This window comes from Pelmatolapia mariae, linkage group LG7, assembly GCF_036321145.2.
Source record: "Pelmatolapia mariae isolate MD_Pm_ZW linkage group LG7, Pm_UMD_F_2, whole genome shotgun sequence".
Classification (NCBI taxonomy): Eukaryota; Metazoa; Chordata; class Actinopteri; order Cichliformes; family Cichlidae; genus Pelmatolapia; species Pelmatolapia mariae.
The window spans coordinates 29,910,675-29,936,815 of record NC_086233.1 but is presented as its reverse complement, the minus strand read 5'-3'; the positions used below and the strand labels follow the sequence as shown (position 1 = coordinate 29,936,815).

The following is a 26,141-nucleotide window of genomic DNA, read 5'->3' as shown; positions in this document are numbered from 1 at the left end:
ACTCTTCCTTTCTTTACAGTTAATAAGTAAAAGATGGATGTCCCATATATACTTGAACGTGTGAGTGTGCAACAGTATGATGAAGACCTGCTGCGGTGTTATTATGAGACATAGTATCAATATTTCAAAGTACGATCATTATGCAAGCAAATAACAACCTTGAGTGTACTACCTCATGAGCTAATGGCTGTTTGTACAGAGAAGTGTCTGCAGTGATCAGCATTTTTGGAAACGGTCAATTTTTATTTTAAGAACTTTTCATTTTAATGCTGTAGTTTGTATTATATTTCACTGTCTACAGCATATATGTAAACGTAGCCTGAGTTTCTTTGAGAATAAAGCTAGTTCAGTGTCTATTCTCATAATACATACCAAAAAAAAGACTAAATAGCTGATAGCTAGGAGAAATCAGAGAGCCAACCTGCAGCTGAACATGAATGTAGAGGAGCTGGAAAGAGTCTCTAGTTTCAAGTTGTTTTGCACACACATCTAAAAATAGACACACAACACACAGTGTCTTATTAAAAATATACAACAGACACTGTGTTTTCTGAGACCTCTGAGGAACATTAACCTGCCTCAAAACCTCCTGGTGTCAAAACCTAATGGTTTACTATTAAAAAAGCTCTCTGAGCCCCTACAGGCTCCGCCTTTCTCAGGCGTCCCCCTGAGGGGAGTGCAGGTGAAAGAACTGACAGTTCCCTAAAAATCTAGAGGACAAAACCCCAAATTTCTGCACTAAGAAATATTGCATTTATAAAATATATTGTGCCCTCTCAAAACAGTCATTCCATCTCGAATCATCTTTCTGTGTGACAGTTAAGATAAACCTTTATTAGTCCCACAAGTGGGAAATTTGCTAACCATCTCCAATTTACCTAAACATTTTATAGTTCAGCTTTTAAATATATATAATGATTGCTGTGAAATTTTATCTTCATACATCAAATGCTTTTCAAATATATGCTTTTATATTTTATATACGTATTTACTCCATTGTAAATACTACCTGAAATTACATGGAAACTCCACAATGTTGTTCTATTTATTAATAATAATAATATTAATAATAATAATAATAATGGATTGCATTTATATAGCGCTTTTCGAGACCCTCAAAGCGCTTTACAATTCCACTATTCATCGAATCTCACATTCACACATTAGATTAGAATAACTAGTGTGATACATATTAGCATACTTGATTATTTCTATAGCATATTTTCTGCATTTCTGTGACTAAGAATGTCATATTAAACCAGTTTCTCCATTTTATTTTGCATTATTGTGAAACACAACTATTTTGTTTTCTTTGTTATGCTCAAATATGGAACAGGAATGCTTTAAACTTTTTTTTCCTCCCATATTTTAATTCCTCCAATACATTGTTTATGTACCCGGTCCCAAATTATATATTCTGAATAGTCCAGTGAAATTTTCAGGCTTTTGACTTTACAAGTATTTATGTTCAAATATTGTCTCAGATTTCAAAGGAGAAAAAAGGCCTGAAAGTGGATGGATGGGCCTTTTAAAAAAATTAAGCTAAAATTTCCCAATTAAAATAAATAAATAAATACAATTGTCAGTTTGAGATGGACTGATGCAAAGAAAATCAAAAGATTGTCAGAGTATGTACTAGCTTACCTACAACAAGCTATTCAAGTGTTTTAAATAGCTAAAAGAGGAATTCACATTCCCTATCACAGAGCCTACATAGACTCCTACTGGTATCTTCAACTAAAGACTTAAATATAAGGAATGGGGAAGAGTTTTTAATAAAACTGCAAACTGGGAAGCAAACTAAAGTTATCTTAACAGGATATTTTGGGGTATGAATTTGAGCAATACGCTTCACATGGGAAGCTAACATTAATACAGCTATATCACAAGATGACGGGTGAGCTACCCGCAGTGATGCAAGAGTTAAATAATGTCTTGGAATATTTCTAACTGAAGCAATCAAGTGTATCACAGTTAAAGTGGCTCAGACCTGAAGCATATATCAGATGGAACAAATAACATACTCAACGAGACTTCAAAACGATATATTTATCAAACGTTGGAGGCCGACTCAGTTTGCTAATCTGAGTTAACTGACAGAAACAATACGCATAAATATGTCCTAGAAAGTTACTTACTGCTCACGCATATGCACATACAATGGTGGGGTCTTCTTCCCTCTCTCTCATGCTGTTATTTTTGGTTTTTTGCAGCTATTTTTTCCAGTTTTCATCTTTATTTATTTTAATTTTATTTATCTATTTAATTTTGTAGCTGTCTCCTTACTCCTTGCAGAGGAGACGGGATAGTTATGTATCTTACTATCCAGACAAAGACAGCGTAGATGAGGCTTAAAAATGGAAAACAAGTGTCTGAATGCATAAAGGTCAAAATTTACTATGACTACAACCCCATTTTCCAAAAAAGTGGCACGTGGTTAAAATGTGAATAAAAGTAAAACACAGTGATTTTTTAAATCTCAAAATCCTATACTTTATTCACAGTAGAACATAGAAAAAATATCAAATGTTTAAACTGGGACATTTTACTATTTCATGAAAAATATTACCTCATTTTGAATTTGATGGCAGCAACACATCTCAAAAAAGACAGGGGCAACAAAAGGGTTGAAAAGTAAGTGCTAAAGTATTAAAAAGGAAAAAAAAAAAACCTGGAGGAATATTTTCCAATTAAGGGTGTTCTGTAACAGGTCAGTAACATGATTGGGTTTAAACAGAAGCATGTTAGAGAGGCAGAGCTTCTCACAAACACCAATCTGCAAAAAGCTGCATTTTTATAATGTGAAACAATTTCAGAATAATGTTTCTCAATTACGAAGTATAAAGTACTGGCCATTGTAGGTTGAATGCATGTTTTTCTATCAAAATGATAAGTAGTCTCTCTTTATATGACATTCTTTTGTTTGTTAACCAATTTTAATTAACAATAATATTAGTAATTGTGATAATAAATCACACCCACAGGTGTTTCTCTAAAGACACAGTTTAATTTAAGTGTTAAACATTAAAAAAACATTTGATGATGTTGAACGTCAACTCTGTCTCTAAGTGGAGAATCAAGGAAACTCCTGCTAAAAACAAAAGTCACTATCACGATTCCAGTTTTTTTTTAAAAAAATCTTAGAAATGGTAGATGACAACATAAATGTATGAAAATAATGATTTTCTAAATTTACAGTTGTCTCATGTCCGCATCATATTACCGTGACAGTTTTTCAACACTTGAGCCTAACATATCATTTTTTTATTGATATAGGTAGTCTCAGTTATTATTATTTTTTAAATTTTAAAATAAAACACTCGGTCCCAAGAGATTTAAGGAGATCAAGAAAAATTGTGGTTTAGCAAAGATACAAGAGTCAGAATTTAACAATCAATGGCAGTGAATCAGTCCACGTTTATGGTATCACCCTGTTGCCGTCGATTCAAAGCACCAGTTTTTGTTTTAATTTTCACCTGAGCAAAGTCCCCATATACATCTTAATCATATGTTACTATTTTTGTCCATGCTTTTTTCCCCCATTTGGGCCATTGGAACAGTCCAATAGTACTAGCATGTTGTAATGAGCCCTCACCTAGCTCATAGTGAGAAAAGCACATAGTCCTCGTGTGTCATGTATAACTTTCCTTCCTGGTGTCAGGAAAACTTTAACCAGCCTTTTACGAATGATTTAACGTCCAAGGTAATAGCTGGCACTAAGATGAATCTCTAAATCTGGATTCTACAACCCCGGGTTAAAGCCATTACGGACTTTGGCCAAGAGGTTCAAGGTATATAAACTGAACTGACTTATCTTTCATTGCAATAAACAATACTTTCATATTGTGGCACATGTGTGTTGTATTTAAACTGCACACAGAGCATTAGTCAGAAACTGAGTGGAAACTAGCTTGGGAATGAAAAAAAAGGTAAAAAAAAATAAAATAAAAACAAACAAACATCCATCCAGTTATGCACTACAGGCAAGCATGCAGAGATTCAGAGTTCATCAGTGCTTACTCTGCTATTACAACTTATTTACTGATGTCACTAATGCTTTTTCAGGGGTAGCTCCTGAAAAACATTCAGGTTCACTTAACTCTAGACTATGTAAAACTGTTGTCTGAACACTAATTGCAAAAGTCTATATTCAGTCGTTAGCACTGAAAAGTTTAAAAGCTATGTGTTTGTTTGTGTCGCTACTCCTCCAGCTCATTTCCTTTTCCTGCAAAGAGGAAACTTCATGACAGAACAAAACAAAACTGACTGCTACTGACTGAGAACACCTACTGCAGCTCTTTTTGAACCATTAATTTCACAATTTTCTTCATCTTACTTGGAAAAAATTAAGTAATGAAGTACACTTTAAAAGGATTTTAAAAATGCATGTAGCAAAGTCGGATTTCATACCTTAACTGTTTTTTTTACTTTTAAAAGCAGAACATTTGTTATATTTTAAGCCATTTCTCTCTCATTGGTTTATTAGTGGATATGTGTCTTCATCATATTGTTCATTTGCTCTGGCTCGCGTAACTCATTGCCAACTTGAATCCATTTCTTTATATCTTTGAAACAGAAGGCTTTGGATCAAATTCAATAGGCACAAAGCTTAAAAAATATCTTTTCCACTGTTTTCTAAAAAGAAGGGTTACAAAAAAGCATTTAATGCCCAAACTGATACTGCCTAAGCATTTTTTCACAATACCAGTGGGAAATCAAACAGAGGAACGAACCGGGCACATATTTTCTCTTTTCTCTTTCTCCTCTGGCTCACCTACACCTCAGAGTCCTCTGACCTGCTCTCTGCGGCTGCAGCTGCCCTGTTAGCATGGACAACAGCAGCGTGAACTGTGTGAAACAGAAGGCTGCCCATGTCTTCGTCATTCTTACCAAACAATTTTCCCTTCTGCAGGGTATCAATGAGTGAGGTGTTACAACAGGCAAGGAGTACACTCACACCAATCCCTTTATATTCCTTGACCAGCCCTAGAAAAGCAGCCAAGCCTGCTGAATCTATGAAAGGGATTGCAGAACAGTCTAAAACTATTGTGTGGAACTCCAGTTCTCTTTGGACCAGTCTCACTACAACATCTCCATTGTTTTTCTCTCCGTTCGCCTTGGCCTGCTTCGCAGATGCATCTTTGGCCTTCTTCTCTGCCTTTTTCCTTTTGGTCAGCTCCAAGAAGGGTTCGACTCCGACAGCTTTGTAGAGAGACTTGAGAAAAGTCTCCTTATTGGCGTAGTACAAAGGAGCCTGGAAGCGAAAAATCTGAACCCGAGATGGTGCCACAAGGTTCTTATACTCTTCCAAGTCCTCGTAAAAATCGGAGTCATCAACCCGGCCCAGGAGGGAGACCTGACATCAAACCCCAGAGTGTTGAGATTATTCAAAATTACTTGAATCATTTTCCAATTATTAGTATAAGCTTCATTTAAAATGACCTTATTTGCTTACCTTTGGATTTTGAGTCCTAAAGATGAAGCAGATCATGGAAAAGATTATTCCTACAAGGAGGCCCAGCTCCACACTGATCAGAGCCGTGGCTGACATGGCAACCAGCCAAACGATGGCGTCATTTCGGCTCGCACGCCACTTAGCCGGAACATCCCTGAACTTTCTCAGTGCCCCCCGAAGGCTAACAATTATGATACAAGCAAGCACGCATTTCTGGAGAGCTTGGAAGAAAGGTGCAAAGAAGAGGAGGACAAGGAGGACTACCAGGGCACTGATCAGACTTGATACCTGGTGGAGATGGTGGAAGACAGACAGAGCTGATAGTTAAGGTTATGAAGAAATCAAATTACCACATAAATACTAATACTGGACACTTGACGTCAGGACAGGTTACAAGAAAATGTTTTCTCTCACAGGAAAGTTTGAGCAGGATAATAACGTGGAGGTCTAAGCTGTCACCAGTGATGAACCTAACCCTGGATAATCAGACTAAGTCTTGGCAATCAGCAAAAAAAAGAAAATGATCTAATTGACATACATCAAAAAAACATTCACATTTTTTGCAAAAAAGTCAGTTTAGGTTAGGGTTAGGGTTGTCACCAGTGATGACTTACAACTCAGAGGGTATTCCCCAAGGCATTTTTAGTACGTCACTTGCTTTCACCAGCAATTTCACAACTAAATGTAGTGAGAACACTTTTTTCCAAGATCTTCAAGTGAGAGATTTTAGAGTATTCTTTCAGGTCAAAGAAGAAATTTACCTGTGTCTTGCAGCCAGTTGAGTCCTTCACCATTGTTTTTGCCAGTGCTGCACTGGTGGTGAATGAGTGGAAGAAGGAGGGAATGATATTACAGAAGCCGATAGCCAGCATCTCCTGGTTGGGACGAACGGTGTAGCCATGTTTCTTAGCAAACATTTCAGACAAAGACACCGTGAAGGCAAAACTACAAGACAAAAATAATATTTTTGGTGAATATTTAAGTTTGCAAATTCATCTCACCTGAGGTGAGCATGTTTTCTAGTAACTTATCAAACAGGATTTAACGGATCAAGAAGGCTTTTTAGAAAGTTCAGCAGTTTGAACAATCTAACTTCCCATACCACTTTCCTTTTTAAAAAAAATGCAAACAATAGAGGCGGAAATGACCCTAGTTATGTGTGTTTTGAAAGGAAAGCCCAGTCAAAACTCAAAGTCATGCATCCCGTCCAGACAATAATGTGGCTACTGATAGAGGCACAAGTTCCTCCAAAGTCAACCTGCTGTTAAACTGGTTTTACTTTACCTAATGACTGCCAAAGGAATGGCATCCAGCACCACACGGGACATCAGACTAAAGCCGGGCAGCTGGGGAGGCATGAACCCTGTGGGGATGTGACCAGAAACGCTAGAGCCATAACGGCTGTTCAGCTCTCCAAAATGACTGGCCAGTGTAGCTCCGGCCACTACTACAAGCTCAGTGGGTAGAGGCATCTTCAGACGATCCTTATAGCGTTCCTGAATCTCTTTTGCTGCCACTGAAATAAAAATGTATTGTGAAATAAAAATCCATGTTAAAGAAAATTTTATTTTTCCAGGTTACATTATATTGAGTGACGTATCAAAACGTGACTGACCTAATATTGAGATACAGATGGCACTAGTGATGAGGTCACACAGGTTGGTCTTGTGAATGTTAGAGAAGATGTTGACCCAGGTAACGACTACTGTGCCATAGCCCTGGTGACGTGGAATCTTTAGACCCAGGAGGTATTTAGCCTGCACGGTCAGGATGGTGAAGGACGCTCCGGTGGCAAAGCCATCAAGCATGGGAGCCGAAAGGTAAACTGAGACAAATCCCAGTCGAAACACTGCCATCAAAACCTGCCGAGGAGACAAGGATGTAGAGGATGGAGAGAGTAAAAAGACAAAACATGCTGGTTTGTTAAGTGTTTGCAGGTGTTTTGATCGATTTGTGAAAAAGGTTCAGGTTAGAAGCATACAGAAACCAAAGTGCAGTTTGACATGTGTGGAAATTTAAGCCCAAAAAGGAAAATAATAAATACCAGAAAACTGGAAAAATTCTAATGCAATAGCTGTGAGATCATCATCATAATAATGACCCTTCCACAGAAACACATCGTCTAACTGTGCTGTATTATTTTACCATCTTTAATTAAAGCATTATCACTGTAGTAAGATGAAACACTTGGCCAGGCTGCATACATTGTGTGAAAAAGTAATTGCTCCCTTGTTAAAAAGTAATTACCCCCTTGTTAAATCATGAATTAACTGTGATTGAGCCCATTTTTTGAAAAACCAAGCTCAATTTCAGTAGCTACACTCTGACCTGGTTACTAACAAAACTGCAGAATAAAAAAAATACCTTCAATAGAACCTGTCTGACAAACTGAAGTAGGCTGAAAGAGCTAAAAATGAAATGTATCATGCCACAATTTAAATACATTTAAATCAACAGCTGAGAATCAAAGTCATAATGTCTTAATGTCAGTGTAAATGATTCAACAATAAGAAAGAGACTGGGTAAAAATGGCATCCATGGGCAGTGAAAACCACTGGTGACCAAAAAGAGCGCAAAGGGTCATCTTATCCGGGTCGCTGCTCGTGCGGTCGACCGGCCAGTCAGCTGATTCTGATTATCAAACAACATCCTGACCATCCCAAAGACTTTGGGGACTTTTTGGAAGGTTTGAATCCCATTACATCTGGCATAAAACTAACATTTAACAAAGAACAGACAAACATGATGATCTCGGGCTGCTTTGCTGCTTAAGGATCTGGGTGACTTGCTGTAATTGATGGAACTGAATGAATTCTCTTCTCTACCAGAAAATTCTGATGGAAGATGTCTGGCCATCAATTTGTGCCCTGAAGCTCAAGGGTACTTGGGTTATGCGGCAGAACAATAATCCAAAACACACCAGCAAGTCCACCTCTGAATGGCTCAAAAAGGACAAAATGAAGTTTTGGAGTAGCCTAGACTTAAATCAGATCGAGATGCTTAACTAGGTTTAAATCGGTTATTCATGATCAAAACCCCCAATGTGGCTGATTTAAAATGATTTTGCAAAGAAGAGTAGGCCAAATTCTTCCACAGTGATGTGAAAGACTCATTGTCTGTTATCACAAATGGTTGATTGCAGTTCTTGCTGCAAAGAACTGCAAAACCAGTTATTAGGTTTAGGGTGCAATTACTGTTTTGCACAGAGTAAGATAGATTTTAATAACTTTTTTTCTCTTTATTAAATGAAATCAACGTTTATAAAACTACATTTTTGTATTTACTCTGGTTATCTTTGTATAATAATAAAATATGTTTGATGATCAGAAACATGAAACTGCAACAAATCTGCAAAAAACTAAGAAAACAGGAAGAGGGCCAACACTTTTTCATAGCACTGTATCAGTGTGTGCATCTTGCCAACAAAGGTGCTTGAAAAACAGAATACACAGAAAAACAATTGTGTTCTTTACCTGGTAGACACCGGCCAGGAATGTAACAGCAACAGCAATGCTGATGGCGTAACACTCCTTCCCACACTGCATACCCATTAACTCCACAGTGTGAACTTTAGTGACTGTGAGGTTTATGCCCACTGTATCATTAAGGACATCAATATTAGACACTGCTGAGTCCTCATTGAGGTCAAAACCTGCCCGGAACACCTCCCTATCCACCACCTGTAGAAAAAAGAAAATGACAACATAAAATCTTTAGCTGCATGCTTAACATGCACGTGGGAGATTGACCAGATTCTGATTTATTACCTGTCCAATCATGAGGCTCATGAGGCTGAAGATGCCTACAGACACATGCCTGGATGTCCCCATGAGGAAGTAGATGATGTTAGCATAAAACGAGGTGTATAGGCCATAGATGGGCTCCACCCCTGCCAGCAGGCAGTAAGCAATGGCCTGTGGTACCAAGATGATACCTACAATCATCCCAGACATCACATCACCCCAGACATACTCTTTAACGTTGTATTTAGGCAACCAGCGCATCACAGGGAAGAACCCCGACAGGGTGGATCGGATTCTGGGCACAGAGCAAGTTACAGCTTGCTTAAGCTTTGATTTAAGGACTGACACTGCAGGCTTTTGCTGGCGAACTTGTCGCTCCAAGAGAACTGGTACAGCTGGTGGGGTTTCTGTGATGTTGGCAGCTTCCTCCATGGTCTCAGAGAGGAAGAGGAGGGAGCACAGTGTAAGGAAAAGGGAAGGGTGGACGATGAAGTGGTCAGCTGTGCTCCTGCAAAAGAGAGGGACAAATACAGTTTTATATAATAATAATAATAATAGATTGCATTTATATAGCGCTTTTCAAGACCCTCAAAGCGCTTTACAATTCCACTATTTATTCACTCTCACACTGGTGGAGGCAAGCTACAGTTGTAGCCACAGCTGCCCTGGGGCAGACTGACAGAAGCAAGGCTGCCATATCACGCCATCGGCCCCTCTGGCCATCACCAGTAGGCGGTAGGTGAAGTGTCTTGCCCAAGGACACAGCAACTGAGACTGTCCAAGCCGGGGCTCGAACCGGCAACCTTCCAATTACAAGACGAACTGCCAACTCTTGAGCCACGATCGCCACAATATTCAGTGATTCCTACTTGAGTGCATTGTTTGTATCTTTGAGGTCTAACAAATTTGTTGACGGCTGTCAGGATGGTCCATTTAAACCATTTTCATCCAAAAGTTCAGCTTGGACCAAACAACAAATGCACTCCATCTTTTATGGATTCCTTAAGTCACAGTTCTCATGACATGCAAATGCTGTTCTCTGTAGCGGTCCCTAGTTTTTGTGATGACATAGTGTAATTTTGCTGATGTTTTTTCTTTGTGCATTCTTCCACGTCCTTTAAACTGCTGATTCAGAACTCTGTGTGAGAACGTCCACTCGGGGTTATGAATTAACTGAACACTATCTTTCTTTGTAAATAAACTAACAACAGGGCAAGGGTTAATTAGCTCCATTGAAAAGCAATGACAAGATGTGCCATTAAGTTAAACTTCCTCACTGTCTAGAAGCGAACATACCATACACACACACACACACACACACACACACACACACACACACACACACACACACACACACACACACACACACAGATCCTGTCATTAAAGATTTAAATACAATATGGACAAGGTTAAATTGTGATATGTAAGGCACAAGTGAAACATAGCTTATCTTATACCCCTGCAGTCTTTTATTGTGGCTATGCTGGGGTTGAGTGGGGACAAGGTTACTGAAGACCAAAGTGATGGGAAATTACTGACAATGGCCATATAAGCACAGAACAAAACATGACTGCAGTCGTTATAAAATGATCCCTGGTGCTGGTTTTGGAAAAGAGAAATATAAATGGAAAGGAATGCCCATGTGATGGATAGACCTATCCAGTAGTGCCTTCCCCCCCAATAACAGCTAGAAAAGGCTCCAGCCCCACATGCAACCCTAAATTGAGTAAGAGGTTAAGAAAATGAATGAGAAAACTAAGGTTTGTCTAGTTGGAAGCTTGCATTCATTTGAGTTTACTTTGTCATATCTGAACATTCCAATAGTTTAGTGGATGGATTCACTTATGTGCAAACCATTACAGCTCCCAGTAGATGAAACCTAATGACTGTGGTGAATTTCATATTTTGACCTAGTGCCACACTGAGTTAATGTTTGGTATTTTTAGTGAAATTTATTCAAAACTATTACCATGAAAATTGTTTCAGGGATTCAAAGGACAAAGCCTAATCTTACGGCTATCATGTATTACTTATCCATATCGCAATATATTTTATAGCCTCCAAATATGTGAGATTCCCAGACAATTAATCCAAATGTGTTTTGACACATTTCTTGAGTAAAATGTTTCAACAAATATGAATGAAATATGCAACAGCACTTACATCATCAGGTCATTTAAGCAATATTTTAACCATATTCGATACACTTCAAGCACTTTTCTACCTCACATCTACTGCCAATTTAGAATCACTAATTAAGCTAGCATACATTTCTTTGGACTGTGAGAGGAAACCTTAAGGGCAAATATGCAATCTCAGCACAGAACCAGGAAACGTCTTGCTGTGAGAACAACTGCACAAACATGCAGTCCAAATGCCTGCAGAACTTGTGTTTTGCTCTGTTTAGCATGCTAAAACTAGCCATGATGAAAATAAAATTGAAATTGTCAGTATGAGCTTGCTAGATTCTTTTTATTATCACCTAGCTTAAAGTAGGCATGAAACACTATACATGCTACGCTTTAGTACATGAACTCTAACTCTAAAATTTGTCATAGGTTTTCAAGTTGTACTGAAACTGGGTCAAAAGTGTCTAAATGTAGCATAGCAACATATTTGTCCCAAAGCACAGACGGTCATGAGGTGGTTGATGGGCTAACTATTACACCACATACAATAACTAACTCAAAATAAGTAAAATTAAACAAAAAAATGCTTCAAGTACTGTTTTTGGTTACAGGGATGAATTTTATTTTTTTTTTAATAAGAAAAAATTATCCACTATCTATCCAGGTGATGCTATAGCTAGCTATTTCATAAATGAGGACTATGTGGAGGACAGGGTTTTTTGAGCTAGGTGTATTGGTAGGCCACTCTATGTTTGATTTTTCCTCCTTCAATGTCATCAGGATCAGGATCGGCTCTGAGGCTTATTAGTTACTCAGCATTTTGACTGCATACGTTTTAACATTTATTGGAATGAAGCCTCAATACTATTTACTGAAGTGTTAAATTAACCAAACCTCTAATTTTTTAAAAACTTTTTTGTCCTAAATTTGAAGGCTTTAATATATCTAGGGGAGATTATCAGAGCTTTGTCGCTTGTAAACACATAATGTTCAACTAGCTTTTAAAAGCCATTACAGTTTCACCGAGTATAATTTATATATAGATATTAACTTATCACGTGGTCAGCACATTCCTGGTGTTCAACAATACAGGAGGGCAGAAGTCTTTTTTTTTTTTACAAGGCTAATTGTTTTCAGTAGCAGCAGCGCTGCAGCTAAGATAACATGTCTCAGAAACCATAAAAAAACAAGTGACATGTAATCTGTCTGTGCCATCAGAACGCTGGCATGTGCTGTGATTTACTGTAGACTTCCTGTGGCAGCGCTGGCTGTTATGTAGTCAATGGCTTGATAGGAATTGTTTATCTTTTATATATTTGCTGTTTTTGTTTCTGATTAGTTTTGCTCATATTTAACTTTTATGTTGCTTTTTATTAAACTCGCTGTCTCTGGGTAGTTTTGTTTTGAGATCAAAAACTGTTCAGGCAGCACAGAATCGGCTCCTTTGAAGCAACAAACAAGTCTATGTTCATGTGGGTATCATAAATCTCACCTGAAGTTTCTAACTGATAGAAGTGACAGGAGATAAATTGTGACCCTTCTCATTGACGAAAAACACATAAAAAGAAGTCAAGAGCTGCCTTGCTGTTTGCTTGGTAGCTCACCCCCGCCAGCAGATACAATCTGTAAAGATTAACTGCTTTGAGGAATAGGACTCACACTGAGGACCCAAACAAATTTAGTTAATTTAGTTCAGTGTCAGCCCCGAAAAGCACCGAAACCAACTGATTAAAGGTGTGACAGTCAGCCGTTTCTAATCAATGTTTTCTGCCTTTAATCATGTGATGAAAGCACTTTTCAGCTGCTTAGAATTCACCTTGAAGTCCATCCCAGCTGTCATTTAATCTCAAAATAAAAATTTATGACAGGGTTGACCGTGTATACCACAAAAAGTGATTAAATTATGACAGGTCTGCATATTATGTGCATACGCAGAAAATTTCATAGTATTGCAGTGGCCTAAAGTACACAGATAGAAAATGTGGCATTCCACATAATGAGTACTAAATCTCATGTCTTCCAAAGCCAATAGTCCTTCTGCAGGCAATTTGTGTTGAAGCTAACTTCAAGTCAGAGAACCGGCATTTTTGCAAGTCATTACACACGTTTAAGTCAGGCTGCAGAATTGTTTCACACAGATGTGATGTCAAAGACGACAGCGAGGATAACATCTAGAGAGAAAAACAATGAGTAAGCTAAAATGTCACACAACCATGCCAGCTTAGCACAGTAGGTGTAATTTATCATTAATACCTCTGAAACATCTCTAATCTGAAATGGGTGGAACTAAATAAAACACCTTTCTCTGTGGTGTTCAAAACCTTTGCAAATGGGGAATAAATAATTACAAATACTCCTGAAATAACACAGACACCTGTTCCCTGCAGACTAACTACTCTCACTATAAAGAACAACTTCGAACTGTGCTTCCCAGTGAAACACAAACTCAACTTTCAAAGCCAAAACTTCCTCTACGTCCAAATCCAAATTCATAGAAAAGTTCCAGTCAGTGAAATATAATAATGCACTCACCTGTAGAGTCACTGGCACAACTACAAACAGCCGTCTTCACTGTGTCATATTTAAGTCAACTCTGAGTGTATTTTTCTCTTCCTGTCCTCAAATCTCACATGTCATGCAAGCAGTCAGACCAGTCGATGTGAGAGCTGAATGTATATGGTGAGATAAGAGCAGCGCTTTGTTCCCCCTCCCTACTGGGTTGATAGCTGGGAGTGGGTGGGTCTTGTATTTATATGCAAGTGTGTTTGTTGGCAAGAGGTTAAATTGAGTCAATTTTTTACTGGATCACAGTGTTTATCCACTCTGTTGGATGGCTCGGGCCGTGATTGTGTTTGCAATGTTAAAATGGACCTAGACTCTGTGTCAACATATTCATAGTATTTAAATATACCTTGTAGACAGAGTGGATTACAAGGCAAACAGAAGATAAACCAAACCTGAGGTGTGACAAGCAGAGAATTGCTGTTGGGAAACAGCTTTCCTTAAAATAAACTCATGTTACCTGTGAGTTAAGTGGTCTTTGCATAATGATTTAAACAATGATTTGTTCCTATATGACTGGATTAAAAAACACAAAGCACACACAGAATGAGTAACATTGCACCAATAGTGTATTAATGAATTAGCATCTTAATCTAATCTGAGGTTATATCAGCTATTTTATAAGGTACAAGGTTCGGTAATTGATTAAAGTTCTTAATACACACACATATAATCATTTAAAAATAATTCAGTATTGTGTAATATAAAGCAAAATCTGACATGGTAGTATTTTTTGTTATTTATTTTTTTCATCAAAGCACATTTAATTAGGATTTACAATAAATATGGTATTTGTGCTTCCGGATAAAAAGGCATTAGTATCTTATTAACCAATTTACATGTGTTTTTTTCGTCTCATAGGCAGCTGCAGGTGTCAAATTGCTTCATTAGCGTGTAAATCTTCTAACAGCGATTGTGAATCCCTGTCACTAGAGAAGGGAAGGCAACGCTTTGCCTACATTTGTCAGAGATCTTGATGAAAATAAACATATACATACTGTTTTACAAGGCGTTACCTGCTTCGCGAAAGCTGTAAAAGCAAAACCAAAGAGGCACCTTGGAGGTGGAAAAACAAATTCAGCAGTCAAAATGTGCCAACATAACATTTAACAGTAGTGCGCATGGACACTGAAAGCTTTCGTTTTTAGTGTAAAGACTGAATATTGCAGAGAAACTGTGAAACATCAACCCTTTACAAACTGAAGTACCTATACTGACTCAGTAGCTGTGTTACTGATTGAATCAGTAGCTTTTTAAAGATGATCTCGCCTGATGGGGGACTGTGAGAGTTGCTCCAGGCTGAAATGAAATTACTTGGTTACTCTGGTTAAAATCTTTCTGAAAGATCAGGAAAACAGTCCTGGTATCTTTGCACTGAGCTTATTACACTTTAACAGGTTAAACCAGCATTTTTTAACAGCTATGCAGCTGTTCCACTTCATACTTCATCACTGTATTCCAAGGCAGTGCACTGTGAAGTGTGAGGTCGTGTGGATGAGCAGTTGTTATATTCAGCTTAATCTGTTTTATATTAGCAGCTCATTCCAATAAGCATTTGCATGTGAGATGTTTATGAAACATTGGTGAATTGCATTGTACAGAATCTGCAATTGTGGCATTAAGCATTTATTAAATAAACTCAATCACAATCCTGGGACACCAACTGATCTCAGCGTTATCGCACATCAGCTAACGGCTCTCCTGATGCCTTTTCACACATCCACTTGGTGGATGTGTGAAAATTTAGGTCCAATATTTAGGTCCAATATTTAAGCTGCTCAAGTCTTAATGCTGCCGTGCATTTAGCCAAGCCAGCCCGGTCCTGCTCTAAATGATGTTTCTGACCTAATCAGATAATCACAGTATCAATTGTCATTGATGCCTGTCTCTTTTGCTTGGTCTCAGCTGGTAGAAATGCCATCTTCTGATCAAATTAATGGTTCGACTACTGGCTAGTTTCCATGGACAAGATACAGAGTCTGAATATGACAGAAGGTGTTTGATGGCACAGAAGTTCTGTATGAATGGTTGAACGTTGATTGTAGTAAAAAGTGATTTGAGTTCTCAGAGTAGAAAAGCATTATATAGAGTATTGGGAAAAATAATGTCTTCATAGGACCTTGACTAATCGATCAATTGATTAACTGATTGTGAGTGTGAGTTTGGCAGTACGAGCGTTCAGTTGCAGTATGTCTCTTGGGAGTATGAAAAGGGGAATACTGGCAATTAATGACCCATACTTACACAGACATTCGGGTGTGTCTAAACATGATGCCACGTGAGAAAGACAACTCACAGGTGGAAAACATTCAAAATAGTTGCCAGTCTTCCCAGGAGTGGATGTCCCAGCAAATCTACCTCAAGGTGCAATCACAGAAATTGCCCAAAAAAAACCCCAAAAACCCAAAAGCTACATTTCAGACTCTGCAAGCTTTCGTTAGTATTTTAAATGACAGCACAATTTAAAAAAGACTGAAAAAGCATGGTTAGTTGGGTTGTTTTGCTAAGAGAAAGTCCCTTCTCTAAAAAGAACATAGTAGCATGGCTTAGATTTGCAAAGTTGCACCAGATCAAAGCAGTACAAATACCTCATATAAGCACAATGGTGGAACGGTGATGGGGATGTTTTGCAACCACAGGACCAGGGGACCATCCAGTAATTGAGTGGGCCATGAACTCCTCTCTATACCAAAGTATTCAAGAGTCAAATGTGAGGCTATCTGTCCGACACCTACAACTTGGCCGAAACAGAGTCATGCGACAGGACAATGATACCAAGTATAGTAGTAAATCTTCAACAGAATGGATAAAAACTAAAAGAATCAAGATGGTGCAATAGGTCAGTCTAATGCTGTGGCAGGACCTCAAGAGAGCTATGCCTGAAAACCTCAATAACCTTAAGTAACTTTGTAAAGAAGAGTGGACCAAAATTCCTAAAAGTCAGACTTTATAAGCATTACATAGCCATTGCTGCTAAAGATGGTTCTGCAAGCTACTGAAGGACGGGATGGATATTTATTTTCAAAGGGCTGTGAAAACTATTTTTTTACATTAATGTAGGACTGTTTACCTCGATACAATTGGGTAGACAAAACAGAAAGCTGAACATGACATACTGCTAATAAGACCATTTCGATAAGATACTACACGAAAAGAATTACGAGTTTACGAGATTTAATAGCCACACTTTGTCACATAGCTAAATTCAACATCCAAACAGCCTCCAGGGATGTTTTGCTGTTTCTGTTGCAGCTGTGACCCAGGGTTTCTAATATGAAGATAAATGCTTGGCAGGGCATGAGGGGCCAAAACTATTAAGCCTATTTTGAAAGAAGAATTTCAATATAAATGTGGACTGAACAAACCCGAGGATATCGTTAATGAGAAAAACGATAATGTGGGGAAAAGCAATTGGTAAAAGCACTTTACCATGGAGTAAGCTAGGAGAGAGTAGAATAAAGAAAACACTAAGTAACCTTATGAAACTGATAGTGTACTTATATTAGTTACATAAGTAAACCAATAAAACAAATCATCAGTCTGTCATCTCATAGTAAAAAGATTCTAGGTTTAAAGCTGTTCAAAGACATGACCGTCAGGTTATTTGATGATTCCAGAATACCTGGTGGCGTGCATGGATTGGTTATTTGAAAAATACTACTACTAATAATAATAATAAATTAATTATGAGAGAGTTAAGCCAAGGGTAACAGAGCCTTCATGCATTGACTACATGAAATTCACAGAATTCCACAGGAATAAATTGGCATCCAATAAATGTTAAATGTCCAAATGTAGCTGTACAGGACCTAGTGCTATCAATCGCCTGTCAGTGCGCCCCAGGGCAGCTATGGCTACAATGTAGCTTGCCATCACCAGTGTGTGAATGTGTGTGTGAATGGGTGGATGACTGATTGTAGCGTAAAGCGCTTTGGGGTCCATAGGGACTAAGTAAAGCGGTATACAAATACAGACCATTTACCATCGAACCACTGGATCAACATGAAACGTATGTGTCATGACAATTACAGTGCTGTGCAAAAAAACCCAAAAACAACTCTTCTTGAGCAACCCTTCATTTCTTTATATTTTGCTTCCAAGGAGCCAGACTTTCTTGTGATTTTTAAAAATGGTCGTGAGAAGGCTTTCTGAAGGTCCTTCAAAGTTCTTCTTTAAACATTGGTTGCTTTTTCACTGACTTTCAATCCAATCTTTGCACCGGTAATTTTCAGAGGAAACAGATTTTTGTTAAGCTACTTATCACTGACCTATGAATCATTCAAACTTAAAAAACACACCTGAGTCGAACCAGTGTTGTTTCTACACATAAAAAGAATCAATTTTAAATTGTATCTTTAGGAACTTTGTTACAAACAATTTGTTACAATTTGGTCACTTTTCTTTTTGTTCAATCTCCAAATAATGCCAAAGAAAGTGGCAGGCCTAAAACTACAGTGGCTTGCAAAAGTATTCGGCCCCCTTGAACTTTCCCACATTTTGTCACATTACAGCCACAAACATAAATCAATTTTATTGGAATTCCACGTGAAAGACCAATACAAAGTGGTGTACACGTAAGAAGTGGAATGAAAATCATACATGATTCCAAACATTTTTTACAAATAAATAACTGAAAAGTGGGGTGTGCGTAATTATTCAGCCCCCTTTGGTCTGAGTGCAGTCAGTTGCCCATAGACATTGCCTGATGAGTGCTAATGACTAAATAGAGTGCACCTGTGTGTAATCTAATGTCAGTACAAATACAGCTGCTCTGTGACGGCCTCAGAGGTTGTCTAAGAGAATATTGGGAGCAACAACACCATGAAGTCCAAAGAACACACCAGACAGGTCAGGGATAAAGTTATTGAGAAATTTAAAGCAGGCTTAGGCTACAAAAAGATTTCCCAAGCCTTGAACATCCCACGGAGCACTGTTCAAGTGATCATTTAGAAATGAAAGGAGTATGGCACAACTGTAAACCTACCAAGACAAGGCCGTCCACCTAAACTCACAGGCCGAACAAGGAGAGCGCTGATCAGAAATGCAGCCAAGAGGCCCATGGTGACTCTGGACGAGCTGCAGAGATCTACAGCTCAGGTGGGGGAATCTGTCCATAGGACAACTATTAGTCGTGCACTGCACTGCAGTTGGCCTTTATGGAAGAGTGGCAAGAAGAAAGCCATTGTTAACAGAAAACCATAAGAAGTCCAGTTTGCAGTTTGCCACAAGCCATGTGGGGGACACAGCAAACATGTGGAAGAAGGTGCTCTGGTCAGATGAGACCAAAATGGAACTTTTTGGCCAAAATGCAAAACGCTATGTGTGGCAGAAAACTAACACTGCACATCACTCTGAACACACCATCCCCAGTGTCAAATATGGTGGTGGCAGCATCATGCTCTGGGGGTGCTTCTCTTCAGCAGGGACAGGGAAGCTGGTCAGAGTTGATGGGAAGATGGATGGAGCCAAATACAGGGCAATCTTGGAAGAAAACCTCTTGGAGTCTGCAAAAGACTTGAGACTGGGGCGGAGGTTCACCTTCCAGCAGGACAACGACCCTAAACATAAAGCCAGGGCAACAATGGAATGGTTTAAAACAAAACATATCCATGTGTTAGAATGGCCCAGTCAAAGTCCAGATCTAAATCCCATCGAGAATCTGTGGCAAGATCTGAAAACTGCTGTTCACAAACGCTGTCCATCTAATCTGGCTGAGCTGGAGCTGTTTTGCAAAGAAGAATGGGCAAGGATTTCAGTCTCTAGATGTGCAAAGCTGGTAGAGACATACCCTAAAAGACTGGCAGCTGTAATTGCAGCAAAAGGTGGTTCTACAAAGTATTGACTCAGGGGGCTGAATAATTACGCACACCCCACTTTTCAGTTATTTATTTGTAAAAAATGTTTGGAATCATGTATGATTTTCGTTCCACTTCTCACGTGTACACCACTTTGTATTGGTCTTTCACGTGGAATTCCAATAAAATTGATTCATGTTTGTGGCTGTAATGTGACAAAATGTGGAAAAGTTCAAGGGGGCCGAATACTTTTGCAAGCCACTGTATCTATAGCAGATGAACAGTATCTGAAATTTATGACCTTAAGAAACAAGAAAAAAGACTGGACACCGGGGCGGATCTAGAGAAATTTTCTTAGGGTGGCATGGAAATCAGATGGGGTGGCAAAATCAAAGCAATTTCTTCACACGTATGCAGGTGTTACTTCTGTAGTATGTACTATTTATGGTTAAAATACATCAAATAGAGCAAGTATACACAGTTTTTATATAAATATAGTCTGTAATTTTCTTATTGGTTTCAGCCCAGATAATTAGACACTCGGTTACATAAAAAAGTTAATTTTGATTTTGTGTACTGTATAATCTATATAATAAATTAGCATGTAGTCCAATAAGAATAAAATCAAGAAAGCTACACAACATGAGGTGGATCAGTTAGAAATACAAGTCTAACTAGAAGTCTAAGTTTCACTCTTTTGGGGCTTTTTGTCTTTTTTATTTATTTTTTATTAATTTTTTGGAAATAATCAAATTGTTAAATGCTCAAATGTACACAAAATTTCAAATATCTGCACTGTCATGAACAAATGTACCTATTTTTCACAAAACTTCTAAACCCCCATTTTTGATTTATTAGTGCATAACACTCACCATGGCATTTCAAGAGTGCAACAGAAATATATGTAAACAAGAAATAAAGCAGTTTCAAATGCTATGGGCTGAACCATTTTTAATGGGGGGTGGGGGTAACATTATGTAATATTTTCAGTTATAGAATTTCTATTCAATGTTAATTGCAGCTAAGCTCAATGTGCTAGCTTACTTTAATAAACAACACTGCCATATGCAAAACCAGGGTGGCACTAGGGATGGCTAGAGATTACTTTAGGGTGGCACATGCCACCACAGTAGATCTGCTCCTACTGGCCACACAGCCTGAGAAGTGCATCTGTTGATGCTAAAAATCAGTGGTAACAGGTCTTATAAAGTGATGACTTTGTGATGATCCAAATTTGAATGTTTTTTTTTTTTTCAACTCATAAAGTGAAGGAAGTCAGATAAGAGGTACCACAGAGGTACCATTGTATTTTAGAGCATCCTATAAAACACAGCAGAGGCTCTGACATAGTTTGGGGCTGCATGTAGAAAACTCGAGTCAAATTTTGATCCATCATGCAAAACCAAGTATCTGATTGATAACAGGTTCATTTTTCTGCATGAGCATCATCCCAAACACACTCCCAGCGCACTAAAAACAGGCAGTAAAAACAGGCATGGATTGGCCTTCCCTCCCCACAGCCTGGACCTCAACATTACTGAGGCAGTTTGGGATCATGCTGACAGAGAACAGAACAAAAGGCAGTCAATATTAAATAAAAAGCTGTAAAGCCTGGAGAAATTTTCCTGAAGACGACTTAAAGAAATTACAAGAAAGCTTGCCAAAGAGGGTTCAGGCTGTGTTTAAAGAATAAAGATGGTCAAACCAAATACTGACTTTCAAGTTTGTTAGCAATGTACAAACTCTGTTTTTGGATATTGTACTGTATTTCCGTGTAATTTTGCCCTTTAGAAGAATCCTTGCACTTATTTCCCATTACTTTAGCTAAACAAAATGACACAAGAGCACTGTGAGTGCACACCGCCCCTCCCGGAAGGGCAAGAGTTATACTAAAACAGTGATGTTTATGATGTTTTTATTACAACATGCTGACGTTAGTCTGTTTTTATTACAACACGCTGCTGTCTGACCTATGACCTATGACTTTGAAGCATTACATACCAAATTGTTGTATTTTATTATCTTTACCTCTGTGATTGGAGCCGAGTTGCTCTCTCCATGCTGTACATGCTCGCTCCATATTTGTGATAGATTACTCGATTTTTTTGTCTAGGTGAACTTTGACCTTGTCCACTAACAATGAAGTTCAAGGTCAAATGCTTAGCCCGTCAGGCTATTCATGTCATCCACGGCCTAGTATATTGTCATTAAATTTGAAGACAATGAATAAAAACACTGTGGGTAATATAATGTTTTTACTGATTTTCACATTTGGTGTGACCTTGTTTGGTTTCACCAAAATTAAATCAGCTTGAGCTGTTACTGACAAAATTTGAACATATCTTAAAAACTGAGCACACTAGACTGCTAACAAACAGACATACAGACAAACAAACATGACCGATTACGTCCTCCCTCCCTCAGGGGTGTGAATGAGAGGTGGCTAAATCATAGTATTTATATGTTGTTTTAACAACAAAGGAGCTCTGAAGAAGTTTTTAAAACTCTAAACTTGACGTAGTTATAGTCAAAACCTTCAAGAGTAAGACCTCAGAAATGTAACAGGCAGTTGAAATTCGCCAGTAAAACAGTGCAATGATAACATAATTGGAATATGTCAAACTTTTTAAAATTCTGTAGCTTTTTTTTTTTTTTTTTTTTTTTCTCAGATTAATTGTTCCTGAGGGACAAACATGCAAATTTTGGCACAGATTGTTTGTTACCTGCTTGTTGCTGTTATCTAAATAAGTCTGCAAGGGATAATAAATAGGGCTGAAATTCACAGTAAAGGACACTGTGTCTCTCTGTGTGTGCAAGTGTGTGGGTGTGTCCCTCAATGCATTATATGCTAGACTGAATGGCATATTTGTCAGTGAGATGTGGCAATTTGCTTCTTTATCTTCACTCAGTCACTGTTGCACTGTTGATATTGGACTCGTCTTTGAAGTGACAGTTTCTTCAGTCTTGTAGCATTTGCTTGTCTCTTTCAGTAAAGGAAGAAAAAAAGACCCTTATCTTTTTCCATCTGAAAGGATTACTGCACTGCCCCTTTAAATCCACCGGCAGCATGCATATGTCTGCAAGCCTGCTCCACCATCTACATGCTTCATCATGATTTTCGGACGCAGTCTTGGTTAAACACAAGCAAAGTGAGGCAGGACTTACCTAGAGCGAAAGAGCTTGAATGTGTCCTGAAGGCAACACCGGCCATAACTCCCTCAGTCCTGCCTCCTCGTTCACTATCAGTCTGTTTTCCTCTGTACTGTCGTCCACTTTGCTGCTTGCTGACAATGTCTGGCTTCTTCCTGCTTCCTACTGCAAAGCATGATGGGAGCAGCAGCCCCTATACCTCTTGTCTGTGGAGAAGAGTCTGGCGGGGGGATGGGGAGAGAATGTGAGAGGAGGAGGGAGTGAGAGAGGGGAACCGTTGTCTGTGGATGATGGAAACCATGGTAACTAAGCTCCTGCTAGTGCGTGTGTGTCTGTGTGTGCATATTTGTAAAGATGATGTATTTTGAGTATAAAATTTCATCATATTCCAGTATTATCATAAGGGAACAAACAAATGCTGTTCTTTCGTATTCAGCTCATAAACACAGCTCATATTTACACTGTAATTAATTAAACTCTTAATGATGTCTTTTAAATAACAGATAAAAATATTCTGTGCCTCTCATGATCATCTGGAAAAGGGGCAGAATTATGCTCATTTCCTGCTTTAAGAGCTTAGTGTTGTGATTAGTGTAATTCACTATGTGAAACAAGCTGTTTTAGCTCCCTTCTCTCTAATTGCTTTCCTTCAATAACAGCAGGTTTGAACAGCAGGTGAAAGCAGGTGACAACGACCTTATTATTAAAACAATAGTAACTGTATATACTAGGGGTGCAACAATACTCGTATCGATATTGAACCGTTCGATACAGTGCTTTTGTATGTATCGAACAATACAAAATTTTTTATTTACTTTATCAACTTCTGACGACGCTGTCTGTGTTGAGCGCTCAGTGGATCTGCGTTCGACTACTCCGCCTAGGCTGCACTGTCGAGTGCAGATCCACTGAGCGCAGCGCAAGCTAGCAAGACAGAAGCTAAGCTCGTTGCAACATGGCAACTGCCTCAACGCTACCGAAATTGAACCTCCCCCACCCTCATTCAGATCTGGCGTTTGGAACTATCTTGGTTTTCATGTGAAGCATGACCCTGATGGTAAGCGCGTCATGGACAAAAGTAAAACAGTATGTCGGATGTGCCACCCAGCCCCACGCACGGACGATCCGCGGTAACTCGTTAACGGAGATTTACCGCCTTATGGCGTTAATGTCATTTTAACGAGATTAACGCTGACAGCACTAGTGGGAACACAACGAATATGGCTGCACATTTACGCCGCCATCATCCTAGTGCAAAGACAAGTGGAAGCAGACAAAAACAACAAGCACGCATGCTACAAACTTTACCCGAGTCATTTAGACAGCCGTTAGCACATGATTCTCCTTATGGGGACCTGATATGTTTAATATGCTGCTGAGAGTATATCCCAGAAGAAGCGTATAGTATAGCTTTTATTTTGGAAAGAGCCATTTCTCTGTAATAAACTCTCTTTTCCAAAGATGAGTGATTTCTCGATCAGATAGATTTATTTATTTTTTATTATTATTTTGTTGTTTCAGCAGCATTAAATTTAAAAACTGTACTTTTGAGTTAAAATATATATTTATAATTTTAATAAATGACAAATTAAAAAGGCATGAACATTTTTTTTGTATCGAAAAAATATCGAACCGTGACACCAAAGTACCGAACCGAACAGAAACCGTGAATTTTGTGTATCGTTGCACCCCTAGTATATACTGTTGTGTGTAAAAGAAATCACACGTTTAGGACATCATCAGTCATCTGGTCCTTATCAGGTTTTGAAATATTTACATCCAACAACACATGAAATATTCCACTTTTCCATTATTTAATTAACAAAAATGAAGCAGCAATGCAGGAGCAGCATGTGAAAAACAAAGGACACCCAATGCACTTGATTAACTGAGCACCAATGAGTGTGAGTGTTGTGAATTTGGTGGTCTGGAGCGTTCCAAGGAGGAAGATTATCAGCAGTGAACTTGCCCACTGTTGCTTCTAACAGTATAACATTCTAATTATAACAGTATAAAAAGACTGAACAAGTATGTCTTGTTTGAAAGGGATGCCAGGAGAAAGTTTCTTCTCAGGTTAGGTGGAGACGTCTAGCAATATCACACAAATACAGTATTTCCCAGCACATACATACCACAGCAGCTGTCAAACCTGGTGGTGATGATTTGGGCTTGTTTTGTAGTCGCTGAGTTGAACGTGAGCTCGTCTGTATACCAAAGTATTTTAGAGTCAAATGTGAGGTCATCTGTCATCTCCTTGGGTCATATTAGGTCACCAAACAGGAGAATGATTTTAAGCAAATCTTTAACCGAATGGCTGAAAATGAAAAGAATCAAGCTGTTGCAATGGCCCAGTCAAAGTACAGACTTCAAGCCGATTGAAATGATGTGTCGAGATCTTAAGAGAGCTGAGCCTAAACAAACATCAATATTTAAAAACCTCAGTAAACTGAAGTAATGTTGTAAAGAAGAGTGGGTCGAAATTCCTTAACAACAATGTGAGACTGATAAAGTCATAAAGAAAACATTTGCTTCAAGTTATTGCTGCTAAAGGTGGTTCTACAAGCTAATCAATCATAGGCTGTGCTTAGTTTTTTGTAGGACTGCAGAGAACACTTATTTCTGCAAGAAGCACCTGGTGAGACAAAGGTTCGTGTTATACACATCAACTGATATCCTTGGATTTCTGTAATCTGGTTTAATTTTTTTTTTAATTTTTAAAGCATTTAATCCAAGTGTTCCTAGCCGTAGTTGTTGCCACATTTAACTGCTTAACTGCCCTGTCAAAACGTTAAACAGTAATTTGCCACAAGTCCAAAGTTACATCTTGACAACCTCATGACACGACATCACCTTCTCTGCACCTTCAGGATTTCTCAACAGTTCAATGGATCCCACAGAAGACACTGATGGATTCATCCAAGGGCTCCATCAACTACATTTTAACTCCATTTGTCTAGAATTAACCATTGTCCTGGAATGTAAATGTTTAGGGAAGATTAGCAGTTTATGGAAGGTAACTTGAGTTTTAGAGCCCCATGCACAAAGAGCCATTGTGGTGCTCCGGTACAACCCTTCTTCAAACTTCCCTTGAATGATGATAATAATGTTTCCGTTAAAAAGTTACCCAAAGCAGCTGTTTGCTGACAAAGCACTAACATATCAACCGATAACCAAAAGACCTAGTTATTTATTTTACACAGGCAAAAGGTGAACTCCAAGCATGTTGTTTACTGTTTATAAAGTGGAGCATGCAGGAAAGAGACACACAGAAAAACACATGTCATCAAAGAATAATAACTGAAATATG

The 26,141-nt window shown here is 38.5% G+C and overlaps 1 protein-coding gene across 1 annotated transcript; it reads right to left on the bottom strand.

Moving 5' to 3' along the window:
• Positions 1-2,563: 2,563 nt before the first annotated feature.
• Positions 2,564-22,977, bottom strand: slc26a1 (solute carrier family 26 member 1). Its single transcript, XM_063480818.1, has 8 exons — positions 22,850-22,977; positions 9,223-9,706; positions 8,929-9,135; positions 7,071-7,317; positions 6,740-6,971; positions 6,217-6,400; positions 5,456-5,743; positions 2,564-5,356 (listed from the first exon to the last, which is right to left on the bottom strand). Exons 2-8 carry the CDS (start codon positions 9,628-9,630, stop codon positions 4,775-4,777), a joined length of 2,148 nt encoding a protein of 715 aa, XP_063336888.1. The 5' UTR covers positions 9,631-9,706; positions 22,850-22,977; the 3' UTR covers positions 2,564-4,774.
• Positions 22,978-26,141: the final 3,164 nt, after the last annotated feature.

What these genes read in the sequence shown, in the direction of transcription:
- slc26a1 (XM_063480818.1), bottom strand. Translation starts at nt 9,630, where the DNA reads ATGGAGGAAGCTGCCAACATCACAGAAACCCCACCAGCTGTACCAGTT. An exon ending in ATTCCTTTGGCAGTCATTAG is followed by an intron (nt 6,401 to 6,739) that starts GTAAAGTAAAAC and finishes TTTGTCTTGTAG; the next exon opens with TTTTGCCTTCACGGTGTCTT. An exon ending in TTAGGACTCAAAATCCAAAG is followed by an intron (nt 5,357 to 5,455) that starts GTAAGCAAATAA and finishes GTTTGATGTCAG; the next exon opens with GTCTCCCTCCTGGGCCGGGT.